The sequence below is a fragment of the Cyrtonyx montezumae genome, unplaced genomic scaffold (genome assembly GCF_038088225.1).
Source record: "Cyrtonyx montezumae isolate F1298 unplaced genomic scaffold, pur_monq_1.0 scaffold_29, whole genome shotgun sequence".
NCBI classification, from domain to species: Eukaryota; Metazoa; Chordata; class Aves; order Galliformes; family Odontophoridae; genus Cyrtonyx; species Cyrtonyx montezumae.
In genome coordinates, this window is record NW_027072033.1 from 3,951,038 (window position 1) to 3,966,794 (window position 15,757).

General features: G+C 37.3%; 1 protein-coding gene across 1 annotated transcript in view; it reads right to left on the reverse strand.

The window, feature by feature from the left end:
* The window catches only part of ADAMTSL1 (ADAMTS like 1), a 412,706-nt gene that overhangs the window by 79,661 nt on the left and 317,288 nt on the right, over positions 1-15,757 (reverse strand). The window contains 4 exon segments of the mRNA XM_065740553.1: positions 5,557-5,641; positions 8,772-8,919; positions 10,122-10,326; positions 15,044-15,094. Coding sequence (XP_065596625.1) covers positions 5,557-5,641; positions 8,772-8,919; positions 10,122-10,326; positions 15,044-15,094 — 489 coding nt within the window.

Sequence of the window (15,757 nt, forward strand, 5' to 3'; positions counted from 1 at the left end):
CTGTTCCTTCAGCATTGTCAGATCACACTGTACTGTTGGTGCTCTCCATAAATTCACTAGTGTCTTTCTCCCTATGAGAAGATAGCTAATTCTATCCTTTACAAATATTGGACATAAATCCTAGGCAGAGGTAAGTCTCTAAAGGTTTGTTTGTTTGTATGTTTTTGAATGAATAGAAAGAAATCATGACCTAGTATTAGCTGCTGCACTTGTGCTCTTCTGTGCAACTGTCCGCATTTATAATCATAAAATGATTATCATAACATAACAAATAAATGATAACATGGAAAGGGTTCCTTAAACTTCCTTCGTCATGACATGATACTGATAGGGAATAATGCAGCATCACTACCAAATCACACCTAATTCTTAAAGCATTTGTAAGCAGTTTCTAAACTTAATTTTAACCTGTGAACTTGGTACTAACAGAATTATAGAATCTATTTTATGGGGAAAACCAGAATGAGATAGCTTATATATCCTTGGAAACATGAATACCTTCTGAAAAGGGAAAAGATACTGGGTGGCTCTGCCACACTGATCTCTCTGTCCAAATCCAGTTCCCTGAGGGCTCTGCCCCCCCACTGATGCATGCCAGGAATTTCCTTTTGTTTCTTACTGAACTGGCCTCATCTCTATGATGGTGCCATCTGGCATCCAGATATTATTGTTTGCCCTCTTTTTATCCCCTTCTTTTTATGGCTAGCATTATGGTTATTTATGGCAATATGTTAAAAGCTGGGTATGGTGTTAACATACAAAAGCATTCTTCAAGAGTTAGAGAAAGAAATCTTTTAAACAACCCCTCCACCATCCATAAAACCAATCTCATAACACGTAGGAAAGCCTATGCTTTTTTAATCGCAATTGCTGCTCTTTCTAACTCCACTGTCATGCTGTGCTGGTGCAATCAACTTCAGTGCAAGAGGTCAGGCAGAAAAATATTCTGACTTCTCCCTTTGATAAAGACTGCTGAATGGTCACTTGAGAGATGGACAGAAATGAGGGAACAATACATATTGAGACACAAGGACTTCTCACCTTGTATCTTTGTCCTAGCAGAGATTACAATATTTTCTCATTGGTCTAGAGTATTTCCTAGCAGTTCTGTCAAAAACTAATACTTAATTGACTCTGTCTAGGAGTGCTGCAGGTCAGATAACACAAACAAAACTGCTCCCTCTAGCCATCAAGTGTCTGAACTAGTTGTAAGCAATTATTTGAGCAGCAGAACAAACGAGGACCAATTTGGCATGGATTTGGATTTGAACACTGAGTGCCTCAGTGGATTCTCTGGTATCTCTTATGGACTGTAGTCCTTTAGAAACCTTTTCTTCAACAGGGGAGTTAGTAGGTGTAAGTTTTATACCTAGCCATATAGTTCAGTGAAACACATGGAAAATAAGTCCATTAAACTTCCTGGTGAATATTGACCAATTGTGACGGAAGGGTGAAGTTCTTGTGATAACTTTACACCTCTGTCCATTTCAGCATATAGAAATACACAGACATTATTAAAGAAAGAGGAAGGCACATTTCTGATAGACATATACAGACAAAATTACACTGTAAGACTTGCTTCCTTTGGAAACCCTGAAGAAATAAACAATGGAAAGCATTAGGTGCAGATGGAAAAAAAATGAGGTATCTGCTGTCCTAATAGCACATATTGAAGAATGATCACAAATTACAGGTGGAAGAAAAATGCAAAAAAGTCCACCAAATTTATGCTTACCTATAAAAAATTCATAGTTTGCAAGGTCACTAAAGTCATAAGACAGCAATATGAATTTCACAAATATGAGACATCAAATAACACAAGAAATTCAGTGGACATTTTCAGCTTTGGCTTTACAATTTTCAGTAAACAAAAATACTTTTGAGAAGAACAATAGAGTTGCTTACAGGTGGGAGTTGCTTTTTCTGCCCAAGAATGATAAGGGAGAAAAGATAACAGTGTCAGGAGCAAAAATGCAGTCTACTAGCTTCAAAGAATGATCCTGTCTGTAGAGAAGAATGGGAGTAGATTTGATGGCATAAGAAAGCTCAGGAAGGGCATCAGATGAAATGCAGAAGAATGAATCCTTACTAACTCATATGCAGTCAGGAGATCAATCACTATTGCATCATTACAGAGCAAGCTGGAAAATCACAGGGACGTATTTTTTTCTGAAGAAGCTTCCAGTACTTCAGCTTCTAGCAGACACACTGTTGAACATGGTACAGCCTTTTCAGCACTAGGTTTATAACCTTCCTGGCTGCCTCCCACTTCATATCCAACTTTCCCCTCCATGCTGCCTTTCCTCTCCCCATATCATTCTCTCCTTGTGAAGCTGAGGAGTAGGGTCTTCAAGAAAGGCTGCCTTGGCTCCTTCAGCTCAGCTCCCACCCTCAAACCCTGCTCAGCCAGCTCAGGGCTTTCTGAAAATATTTACAGCTAAGTAATACACTGCAAATGAGTGAGATACTTAGGAAGACAGTTAGAAGTGGATGGTCATGTTCTAACTATTCAAATTCACAGTCAGCAGAAAGCTGGCAACATCACAGACTGTCTTACCCCAGGTGGTATTTGATCAGACATCTAAAAACTCTCACTAGTTCTGACCTATAAATTAGCATGCTACTACACTCTGGACTGACCATTTCTAACTGTCTAATTCTGACCATTAGCCAAAATAAATGTGCAACAGCTCAGTTTCAGTCAGCATGTTGTGCCATGGGTTACTCTTCTGTACCTTTACAGCTACAGAAAGAAATGCCAAAGGACATACTATCATCTAACACATCTTACTTTTCAGCTAATTGGTGTGTCTGAAATTGCTATGCAGTTGAATGCTGACAAGTAATATTTTAAAATTGGCATCAAAGTTGACTGTTGATTGTGTGAGCTCTGAATGTTCCATCTTCTTTTTTTTTCTACGTCATACATTTTTTTTTTCAATCTAACAACTAGGATCTAAAAAGAATGTGTATTTAAAGACATTAATGAAAACCGTCAGTAATAGTGAAGCACAGAAACATTTTCTAGGGAAGTACACCACTCAGGGTCACTGTCAACAGATTAGATTGTCTGACAGAATATGAATACAGCTATTAGCAGTCACAGGGATTGCATGTGTATGCCTCTCACTACAAGCTTTTTAAGTTTTTAATTGGCCTGCCTTACTCATGCCTTATCATTAAAAATAGTTCCAAATCAAACAAAGCCTTGGATAGCTCAGAGCTTTGTAAAAGTTTGCACAAAGAGCCCGACTTTTCATCCTCTATTTTAGCTATAAGTCAACATGTATAAAAATTTACAGTTTAATTTAATTTCATGTCATACTGATTTCTTATCAGCCTAAAATAAAGATTATTCATGCTTCCAAAGTCATGTTTTACAAGGAGAAAAAAAAAAAGTAAAAATGTTGACCCATGGCAGAATGAACTTTATGTAAACAGTGCTCCACTTTATTAGCATCCTACTGGTATCACTGAACTGTTGCAAGAGATGATATGGTAAAAAGATAAGGAGATCTTAGCAGAACAGAATCTTTCTTTCAGCAAAGCAGTGAAACTGTGAAGGAAATAGATGTCGTAGCGGCACATAAAACTTAGAAGATTTAAAGGATCTTAAGCTCCTTCTTCTTACCCTTAAGGCCTGTTTTAGTATAGCAAACAGTATACTCACAAGCTTTTCTGGAGTATTTTATCAAAATGTCTGTGATGATAAACCAAAACGTTGTAATGTTTCTTTTCAGGCTATGCTTATACTGTACAAATCCCTTATTACTAATATTTAAAGATGCATTTAGCTATGTGTATATATACATATATATATACGTATACATACATATACATATACATACACACACACGTGTATATATGTGCAAGATCACTAGCACAACAACACATCATCAGTAGGGTAAAACTAACCTGTCTCACCACGGTCTATATATGCACACACATATATAAGTGTGTACATATGTGTGCGTGTATATATATATATACACGTATGTATATGCATATGTATGTATACATATATATATATACATATATATGTATATATAAATGTTGTCACCATAAAAGAATATTCACATATACAGAGTTATCTACACAAATAGAATTATCTATTTGTGAATGAATCAAGTTACAAAAGTTATGATGCTGTGGAACTGTTAATATCTCTCATATTTCATGCTATAGCTAGTAATAATATTTATATACAAACATATGAATGTGTGTATTTGTAATATATCTGCATATACATGTATCTATATACAATTATGTATAAGAGATACATAAAAATATTTATTATTCTGAGGGTGCTACTCTATATCTCTCATACTTTTAGTTTAGTGTTCTTGTTACACACAATTTCAATTCAGATTAACTATGCCCAAACTTCAATTCTATTGCATAATGAATAATATTTATCATTCCAATTCACTGAAAAATGAAGGAAATAAAAGAGAAAAGGGAAAATGGAAAAGGGAAAAAGGAAAAGGGCAAAGGGAAAGGTAAAAAGTAAGGAACGAGGAAGGGTAAAGGGAAAGAAGGGCAAGGGGAAGGGGAAGGGGAAGGGGAAGGGAAGGGAAGGGAAGGGAAGGGAAGGGAAGGGGAAGGGGAAGGGAAGGGAAGGGAAGGGAAGGGAAGGGAAGGGAAGGGAAGGGAAGGGAAGGGAAGGGAAGGGAAGGGAAGGGAAGGGAAGGGAAGGGAAGGGAAGGGAAGGGAAGGGAAGGGAAGGGAAGGGAAGGGAAGGGAAGGGAAGGGAAGGGAAGGGAAGGGAAGGGAAGGGAAGGGAAGGGAAGGGAAGGGAAGGGAAGGGAAGGGAAGGGAAGGGAAGGGAAGGGAAGGGAAGGGAAGGGAAGGGAAGGGAAGGGAAGGGAAGGGAAGGGAAGGGAAGGGAAGGGAAGGGAAGGGAAGGGAAGGGAAGGGAAAGAAAAAGGATTATCAGTGTAGGTATATAGGCCTATCTGCTATCTAAGAAGATCCACTGCAGGCGGAAGAGATAGATACTAATGGGGTACAAGGTGCTGACTGCAAAAGTGGCTAGAAAAAGACTGTTAAGAGTCTAGAAGACCAAGAAGGGGAAAATCCATGAAATAAGGTAAGTGGAAATGTAACAATAGAAACCATAGCTCTGGAGTTCTAGTTTAGTTTCTGTTAAAGTTCATTCACATAGTTAACTGATATTACACTATTCTTTGGGAAGATTTCCTCATTGGCTTCCCTGTATTTTAACTGTTATTATACAGGGATATTGTGATGATACATCAAGGTGCTGAGTGCTGAGATACAATGGTAGTGTGCGTTGTGTAACTACTTCTGGCAGATAGGCTCTTATTATAGTATCACTGTAAATGAAATTAAATAAAACATACATGTATTTGTACAAATTCAGTCTTTGCATCTAAGTGTGATACAGCCTAAAGTCCTTCAATTTCCATGGGGCTATATTTGGCCTTTATCCTCTATAGAAAGCCAAATATAATTTCAAGAGACCATGTCAGCTTGGCACAAGCTCCAGGTTCTCATCTCACATATGCCTGCTGTGGAAATTTTTTTAACACTTACGAAGGTTCTTCAGATACCACTGCTCCTTCTTCCAGCTCTTGAGCTTGTTTGTACCACGGCAACTTTGCTTCCACAGGAAGTTTCTCTACAGAACAAATGCAAGTACATGAAATCAGAAACCATGCAGCAGCAATGCTCCCATGTGTGCCAGCCTTTGCTCTTTCACCGAGTGTGCTTGGAATATACATGTTCCTCCACTGACATGCATGTTGAGCTCAACAAGAGAAAGTAGAAGAGGGATGAAATTATAGAGTTATTATGGACTTGTGAGCTGGATTATAAAGGTCAAAAGGTTAGTTATATGACTAGACAGTTACTTCACAGATAATGCAACTGGGCTACTAAGCTAGGCACTTCAGAAAACATTTTTTGGAGTGAGATTTGGAGGTGTAATGACCCTCTATTGATGCTTTGTTGGCAAAACGTATAGAATCCTTGTGCTAACGCTTGAATTTTAGAATTTCAGAGGACACATTAATCTTGCTTTTGATAGATTACAAAGAGGAAGAAAATCCTGATTTGATGAGCGATACCACAAAAACAGAGAAACTGTAATAAAATGGTCAAGCTATACTCTTCAACTTTAAGTTTATCAGTTCATCAGCTATGTGGATTTAAAAAACGAGCTTGATACTTTTTCTGTCATTTCTGATGAAAAACAGTGGGGCTGCTTTTTCTCCCATCCAGGATATGCACACAACATAATGACTTGCTCTGTTCTGGGGAGTGTGGGGCCATTCAACTCTTTCAGCCAAATTCTGCTCTCAGGCAGTGTCAAAGTGGAGCATTTCAGCTGAAGGCAGTAGAGCGGTTTTAACTCTACAGGGGCATAATGTAAGAGCAAATTTGGCACTATAATTTGAAAATGAGCTCTGCATATTAACAAAATATTTTGGGTCAGGATCAAGAAAAAAACACAAATAAAGCAGAATGAAACTCAGAACACTGTAGAGAACCAGGACCAGGCTTATTGGCTACTCACAAACCACCTAGAGCTTTTTGGTTTAGGTAATGTGTAGGTCTGTACTCATCAACAGGAACAGACTAATGTCATTCAGAGTATTTAAGTTTTTTCAATAACTTTCTTATAAATAAGAAGGAAACTTTCATACATGTATGTGACATTTGCAAACTGTTAGCTGTATCACAGAGAAACAATGATTAACAACTTGATTTCACAGCTACTTCAATTTCTGTCAAGCTAATTTTCTTGGAGTAAGATGTTAAATGTGGAAAAAAGGGACAGCAATACAATAACTATGCCTCTCTTGCAGAAATATCTTGCCAAGATCTTACTCTAGCATATTTACTAGTGCCATTTCAGGATGTATATTTGCCAGCACAGCTCTTAGTTTAATCTATATTTTACCGCTTTTGTTATCCAAAACATGTAGGAGATAGTTCTATTTATATGCACTGTAGCCCATTTTATGAGTTTTGGAAAGCCAGATACTACTTCTATGCTTATTTCCCTGGATTCAAGTGCTTATAAAAACCAAAAGATCTTGCAAACAGTTGTCTGCTATATGACTTTTTAAATAACTTTTGTTTTTTAAAGATGTGCATTCAATAGGAGAGATAAGATCGATTGCCATCTATACTGTAAAATGGTTTGGAGGATGAGAAATGCTGATGTTGTACAACGTGCTCTGACAAAAAAAAAAAAGAATAAAATTCACTCTTAGAGAAAGCTAACGAAGAACTTTTAATTTTGGAGATTAAAGTAAAATCTCTACTTTTATAGGAGAGTATAAAAACACTCAGATCCTACATTATACAGAAAGTTTTATTAAATAAATGCACATTCTCAATAAAAATTGAAAATTATTACTTGATCTAAGGTTGCCCTGTATTTTCTCATTACTGCTGCAAGATAAAGTGCCTCAGTACATGAATAAACTAAAATTAAATAAATTAAATCAATTGTTAGCATACTGGTTCTCTTTAGAAAAGAGTGTTAAAGAGTGTTCTTCATGTTTCGTTTTGCTATTTCAATCAGCTACGAACACTGCTTTCCTGCTTTATTTTATTCCAGGTATGGAAGGAAAAAGAAAACTAAGACTAAAACATTCAACAGAAGAGAGATACTTTACTACAACAATTGCTTTAAATTTATAATGCTAGTCTCAAGACATAAAAAACCAACAAAGTTCCATCACATAAATAGAATAATTTGTATTAGAAGAGACCTCTGGAGACCACCTGGTCCAGCTCTTTTCAGAAAATATAGTTTATTTTTCAGGCACATGTATCTTCAAATATTACTACTTGCATTATGGAGGAAAAATTATAGAACCAAGATGAAGAGTATAATCAAATCCTAGCAATTGTTTTATAAAGAGCTTTTCATCCCATGGGAGAAGGCGGAAAAAAGAGAGCCATCTCTACTCAGATACTAATGATGTTACATATTGCAAAGAGCAAGAATTATTTTAGGGTAAAGATGACACTCTCGAAAGAGTGTACTTCCAGGAAACAGCCACGTGCAGTTACCAGACAAATCCCATTGGAAGAGATGTCTTGACAGACGCAACCAAACCTTCCTAGCTGGTCTTGCAGCCTTCCAGGTTCCCTAGGCAGAATTCACTTGTGGGTGGTATGCATCATCTGATTTTCAGCATCTTAATGCATTTTGTTTACACTGCACACTGCAAGCAGGCAGCAGCTTTCTTTACATGGGTTCTGAACATGATAAACAGATAAAGTCTCACAGATTCAGCTGGTTAACTGAGCACAAGGCCACTGCATCTCCAGATGAAGCTCAGTCATGGTGGCACAGCCTTTTATTCATCCTGGGATGCAGACAGGGTGAGCTCATGTCCTCCAGCAGTATACAGTGCAAAATACCCTTTGCTTTTCAGAGGCCCTGCATCTTAGTTTTGCCACTTTGGTGACTGGCAGATACAGATAAACTGGAACCTTGCAAATTGACATTTTTTGTCTATAATAGGGCAGTAATCATGGAAATTAAAATTCCAAATTTCACTCTTCCATCCTGGATCAGCATCAGGTCACAGGTCATGCTTACTTCACATAATAAATAATATTCATCAAGATATCAATTCATTTTTCAAAAGGGACTGATGCTTTTACTATGGTGGAGTTTGTCTCTAATTTAGGCAAATTAAGATCACTTACATTGCTGTAGACCAGAAATTTCTGTAAAATAGTCAGGACACTGACATAAAAATTTATAAGAATCTTTCTGTCATTACCTTTGGGTTTGTAACAGGGAGTGGGTACGATGCATTCTTCTTTTATGTGTGGCTTTGTTTTAGAGCTGCAGCCTCCTGTATGCATCCCCCTGTGATCAATGCAAAGGACCACACGATATCTGAGCCCTTGTCCACAGGTCACAGTGCACTAGAAAAATAAAATAGGAGAAATGAAGGAATGATTGCAGTATGTTGTAGGAGTGATACATAAAAAGATAATGTACTATTGCACATGTACAACACACGGCAAAACATGACACAGAAACACCCAACCACGTTCATGCATTACTCACAGTACTTGGCAGCTATGGATAATGTATAAAATTGACACAAATATTTGCCTTTTTGTTATGGACATGTATTTGCCTTGGACTTTTTTAGCCCATGGAATTCTATTGCTGTGCCACCCTCTCAGCACTGGCTACTTGGCTTGTGGCCATTCATCCTAAAATGGATACCCTTCCTAACACCCTGTCAGCTTTGTCTAGAGCCATTCTGCTTTGCTTGGACAAAGTACTGGAGCTCTTGGGCTAAGGGAGTTGACACAGCTATTTTGGAACATGGTACCAAACAGAATGGGAAACTATTTAGTTTTCTTCCCAAAGACACTCTCCTAAGTCTTTTTTAATTTATTTTTTATAAGGTACTTCACTCTTCTCCCCTGCGAGGGTTGTTTCAGAAGTGGTTGGATGGGTAGAGATCAAACCTAACAAACAGTGGGAAGGGATTTGGATAGTACCAGTGTTACTTTGTTCTTAGATAGCAGCTCACTAAAGGCTTTGCAGTCAATAAAGAACACCTAATCTGTGGATAAACTAGCTTAACTTCCAAGAATTCATTTTGCTTGTTAAAAAACTGGTGAGACACTGAATTCAAGATTAAAAAAACAGGCTTTTTCTTGTGCATGAAAAATAAAGGAGAGTCAGGAACAAAGAATTATAAGCATCAAAAAGAGTCACTTACAGATTTATACATTTCTGGAAAATTATTAGAAATTTATGACGCTCAATTTTTGATGGAAAAGATGTAAGAAATATGTATTACCTGATCTTGAACAGCTTACTGCTTTTGTTGCATGCATTTATGTTCTCAGTCTACTGTGAATAGAGGATCACTAATCAACTTTTCAAATCTTATTTATTTTTTTATCATTCTTCCTAACTCTGTTAAATCTTATTAATACACAGCCTGTCCACTTACTTTGTAGTTAAACAAATAGCAAGATTTGAAACAGAGGAAGGAAAATAATTGAAGTTCCTAATTCAACAAGCTCACAAAGCTATTATTCTCTGCATTTAAGATGTATTTTCAATACACAAAATAAGAGCTTATCAAAGCCAAATAGTTTACCGGTGACCATTCCTGAGCAAGCCACTTTGGGCAGTCAAATATATTGCAAGGTTGGACAACAGGCATCTTTGGAGTGTACATGCATTTCCATTCTTCCACGGGGCTAATATGCCCTTGAATGTCTTCCTCCACACATGATACACTGCGGCTTTGAATGCCCCCTCCACAGGATGAGGAGCAGGCAGTCCAGGGTGTACTTTCCCATCTGGGAAAAAGCAAAGTGTAACAGAAGAGTCAGTAAAAGGAACCCCTGATGCTCCCATTATCAGCCCCATGAATTCATAAACTGCTATCTACAGCTGTTTTTCTTTTATTTCACATAACTCTCAGAAAAAATTACATATAGTGATATGAACAAAGCACTCTGATGGGTGCTATCCTTAAGTTAGAGGCTTAAATGTAAAAAATCCTCTCTGCATTTACCCAACGACTACTAATTTTAATATCTTTTATTTATCTACTAGGCTATAATATCTTTATAATTTGCCACATTCTGAGAAATCTCTGTTGCAAATTACTAGAGGTTCAGTCTGATCCTGAAATTATGATGATGTTCCTTTAGCTAGAAGAGGCAACAAATAGCGATGCTTCTTTCAGGTGAAAAGTTGAGTAATGGAGAAAAAAAAATAAAAAAGAAGATTGAAGGAAATTGTCAAAGAGGAGGCTATGTTAATGGGACATATGGCCTTGGATGGATAAATTACACAGGCCTTGTTTTCTTCAAACTGAAGCAGGGGGAGGAATTCAGACACCATGTTTTGTCAACAGGTGCCATTTGAAAATTGTAATGGCAAATCCACATGACAATGTGTATGCTTTGAAAAGCCACGAATAAGGCTTTTTTTTCCATTATGATGCATATACATAAGTGTATGTATTGTTTTATATGCATATATATCTGTTTGCATAAAATGCAGACTGGTATTTCCTCCCTTATATTCAAGCTACTGTCACATAGAGGATACAGGAGCACTGTTAAAGAAGCTATAAGTGTGGCTACTGCTTTTAACAAGGAAATCTGAAAAAGTACTTGAAATATTATTTTGGTCACTGTTTATTTATTTATTTTTATATATAAACATTGTTGTGGAAGATCCCCATCTGTTTCCTATTTCAGTCAAGAAAGAAAAAAGTGACAGGTGAGGACTTTTTTCTCAGTCACAACAAAGTAATTAGACTCATTAAGATAAACCTACGGGATCACCAAAGTTGTTAAACAATATGAAGAAAATGTATATTTCCCGCTGATTTTTCATCATATCAATCCATTTTATTCCTACCAGCTCCAGTACATTTATCCACAATGCATACTTAGCTAATGGCTAAGAGTGCCACAGAACACTGTGTGAAATGGCTTATATTAATAGTAGCTAATGAATTGTACAGCCATCAACTAATTCTGTTGTAGAACACAAAGAAGTGGTGGAACGATGCTTACACCATGTCCTACCCATCATGCTGTGCTCTGTTTAAGCCTTGTATGTCACAGATGGGTAATGTGATGTTTTTAATTCGAACGTGTTACCTATGGATCTTGTGAACAAGTTTTCCAGATAAGATTTCTAACTATCGCAAATGTAACTGAAGAGAACTCAAACAGAAACCAGTAAGCAGCAGAAACTCTTGCCACCAGCATGAGCAAGCCACAGGACTGCTCTGACTGGAATTCTCTGGAGTCATTGGGAAAGGCTGCTGGGTGTCTGGCAACCTGGCAACACAAAGCTGCTTAAATCTAGGCAAGCAGTTTGTTTTTCAGGTTTTATATGTATGTAAGGCAGAAGAGTTCTCAGCCACAAGGCTCCAAGGGGTGAAGCCATTTTGAGTTACAAAATGTGCAGTTCTGGCTGAGTATTTGTGAAAGGCCATAGTACTGCACCAAAGTGAACACTGTATCCACTGAACTGCGCCTTTCTATCATGGTAAAACCCAAGGCAGAGGGAGCAGTAGGTAAACCTTGCAGATGCTTTCCCAAATTTCCTTTTCACTTCTCCTGGCGTGTTTAATAGTCTCCTCTGTCCCTAGTATCAAGTGCTACTCAGGCACGTAGTGTGACCAGGGCCCTTCTTCCTTCCTTCCTTTCTTCCTTTTTTCCCTTGTTTCTTCTTCTTCCTTTCTTCCTTTCTTCCTTTTTTCCCTTGTTTCTTCTTCTTCCTTTCTTCCTTTCTTCCTTTTTTCCCTTGTTTCTTTCTTTTTTCCCTTGTTTCTTTCTTTTTTCCCTTGTTTCTTTCTTTTTTCCCTTGTTTCTTTCTTTTTTCCCTTGTTTCTTTCTTTCTTTCTTTCTTTCTTTCTTTCTTTCTTTCTTTCTTTCTTTCTTTCTTTCTTTCTTTCTTTCTTTCTTTCTTTCTTTCTTTCTTTCTTTCTTTCTTTCTTTCTTTCTTTCTTTCTTTCTTTCTTTCTTTCTTTCTTTCTTTCTTTCTTTCTTTCTTTCTTTCTTTCTTTCTTTCTTTCTTTCTTTCTTTCTTCTGTGTGTGTTTTATTCATTTCTGGGTTATTTTTTCTTATTTTGGATTTTAACCTAAGCTCAACACAGGTTCAGAGGACAGGAATATTCTGTCCCCCTGCCTGTGGCCCTGATTTGTGCCAGCTCTGTGGTCTCTCCAAGTCTGTTGTCTCTGAGGCTTGGAGAAGAGACCTGCCACTGTGCCTCCCTTTTGAGAGTGAAGGAGGAAGATCCAAGGCCTGTTTGTGGTTTCAAAGGATCAGATTTGTGAGTGGAAGGGTGGGGGGAGGGGGGGACTAAGGATCCAGCCAGAAATTTTAGCCTGAGCTGCTGTTAAAAACATTGAAAGAGTGGCCAGGAGAGTGGGTGTAAAGGGACTGTTGAAGGGTGAGACCATAATACAGAAAAGCTTGAGAAACAGTATCAGGCTTTTGATCACTTTCAGCAGTAATGAAAGCCAAACACCTCAGGGCATTTTGATCCTTCATCTTGGATTTTCTTCAGATGTAAAAAAGCACTCTGCCCAGCTGCCAGCTCAGGATGCTTTTTTTTCCATAAATACAATCCTTCCACTGTTAAATGCTGCTTAGTCATCCTCTGATACAAGTTTTTGTCAATGTGCAAAACCTTTGAACACAGTGAAAATAAAATATAACATTCTCAGAGCTAGTCTTATCTCCTGTATGAATATTCTAGCTTCTATATTTCTTAAAAACAGAGGTTTAATTTTTGAGGTTCATAGTTACATGTTTGTTTGCTTGTTTGTTTTAATAAAAACACAGAAAAATGATTTCCAGAAAAAAGGATTGAAAGTCAGGATTATATTTTACAAGTACATCTCATGAGCAGTAATAACGAATCTGTGTATGCAACCCTAAGCATTTAGCTGTCAACAAGCAAGACTAGTATGCAGAAAAAATAATCTGAATATTACTGGAAATGAAGTACATTTCCTGGACATACAAGGGCTGCTCTGAAAGTAATACCTTCTATTTTATTATGTTGGCTCACAACACCAGAGGTGGTGGTTGGTGGTATGGCAGTAGAGCTGGAACCTTCCCATTAATATTCCACTAGATCTTGTTGCCATGTAATAGGTGGCAGCAGAGGGGCACTCGAACAGAACAGTGTCTGACATGCAAGTGCATATGAAGCAAAGTGTAGCACTTAATTCCTCCATGCAGAAAAAAATGGCACCCATTGACATTCACTGACAGTTGTGAATTTTATGAAGACCAGACAGTGAGTACAGTAAGGTGGTGGATCATGCATTTCAGCAGTGGCAACAGTGACGTGGTCCACCTTCACTGGTGCCCACTGTGACAAGTACAGCATGGAGGCACTGAGGAACATGCATCCCCAGTGGTGGTGGCTATGTTGAAAAATTATGTTGTGTAGCTGAGAACCTTCTCTATCAAGATGTATTATTATGCTTTTTGTATCTCTTGTAGTTTCCATGGAAATAATCAGGAGGCATACTTTTGGAGCAACCTATATACTTACAAACGACTCATCATACATAAAATTGCTAATATGAATGGCAGCGACAGTTTGTCAAATAAGCTATTCTCCTTCTCATCTTCTCATTCAGTTTGGGATGGTTTCATGGTTTGCTGCAGGCCCGATATCAGATGTGAACATGCCACACTTGTACATTTATGCAAAAAGTCCTCACTGATTTGAGGGAGATCATCTTCTCACCAAGTTGAAACTAATGTTACAGCGGAATTTTTTTCTGTTGCATAATAAATATCATGGGACACAATAAGTTAACCCAATACTACTGCATGTCCAGGCAGTGTGTTAAAAACACCTGGTTATTATCCTTCATTTACCAAACGTTTTTATCAGCAGCAGCCTCATTACCTGCTTTAAGAGTAATTGCTCATGTAATTATTTTCATTAAAATCTCAAGTCTTATGTTAAAGACATTTTAATTCTGAGATAATGAATAATATACAGCAGGCCTTGATTCTATTTCTGTCCCTGATCTCTGAGTTGTCAGAGAAGCAAACAGATTAATGCCCCTGGGAAAGGCATTAGCATGGGTTTGTTGAATCAGGACACAACACTAACACTGTCTGAAACCAAAATCTCACAATTTATAAGCATGCAAGAAACAGCATTGTCAGAGATAGGAGGTCTGATATTCCATTGCACAGTCATGTTCAGATATGACTAAGGGGAGGGAAAAGGAAAGGTGAGAGAGAAGAAGATGGAGGGATGGAGGAAGAGGGTGGGAAGAAAGGGAAAGGGACCACACACTTAATGTTCATCTAGAATATTGTTTCAGCTCCACAGCAGTAGAATTTATAGCAACAGGTTAGTAGTGGAACATTTCTAGGTTAATCTGCAGGATTTCACAGCAAAAAGAAAGCAGCATCTGTTATTTTATTTTGAGAGCAAAGCAGAAATGCAGAGAAGAGGAAAAATCAATAAATGTATTAGCTAATCCTAGCATCTGGTTGATTGTTTTACATACCGAGGAAGGGGATGGTAGAGGTCATAGGGCATGATCTGCTTGTATCCATCACTGTTAGGAACAATAATGCCAACCCTCTGAGTAGAAGGTACACATAATAAAACAAACACTAAATGATTACATTATACAACTTTTTACACAATATTACAAAAATAAAGTCAAAACAAAAAAACAAGATTTTATGTAAAATACTATCACATTTAAAACATATGCTTTCATTCTATAGTTTCCAAGTCATTAAATAATAAACACAAATTACTACTCTATTTTTGTGAATATAGTAATTTTTGACGAATTTTTAAGAACCAGCCTACTGTCAAAAAATGATCCATATGAGTTTTTCAAATATTATTTGGATTTTTAAGTTATAATCTGCCATTAAAACAAATAATCACATACTTAAATTTGAAGTCATTGAAGACAATAGGAGAACTTCTGTCCAGTTCAGAGAGCTCTAGAATAAAACCTTTTTCAGTTATTATATGGTTGTTTCTGCCCTTCAGATAAGACTTCTGCTTTTATAGAAGCTGGGATTAGGAACTGAAAGTATCTTCATGCAAGAATTCAAATCTTCAGTTCTATCTCTCTAGCTTAAATCCATCCTATTTCATTCATCTTCAGAACCAGTCTCTTTATTTGGACTTTTCTTGAAGCCAGAAAGAGCTGGAGAAAAGAGTAAACTGCCAGGGATTCTGTTTGATTTCTTCTGGCACT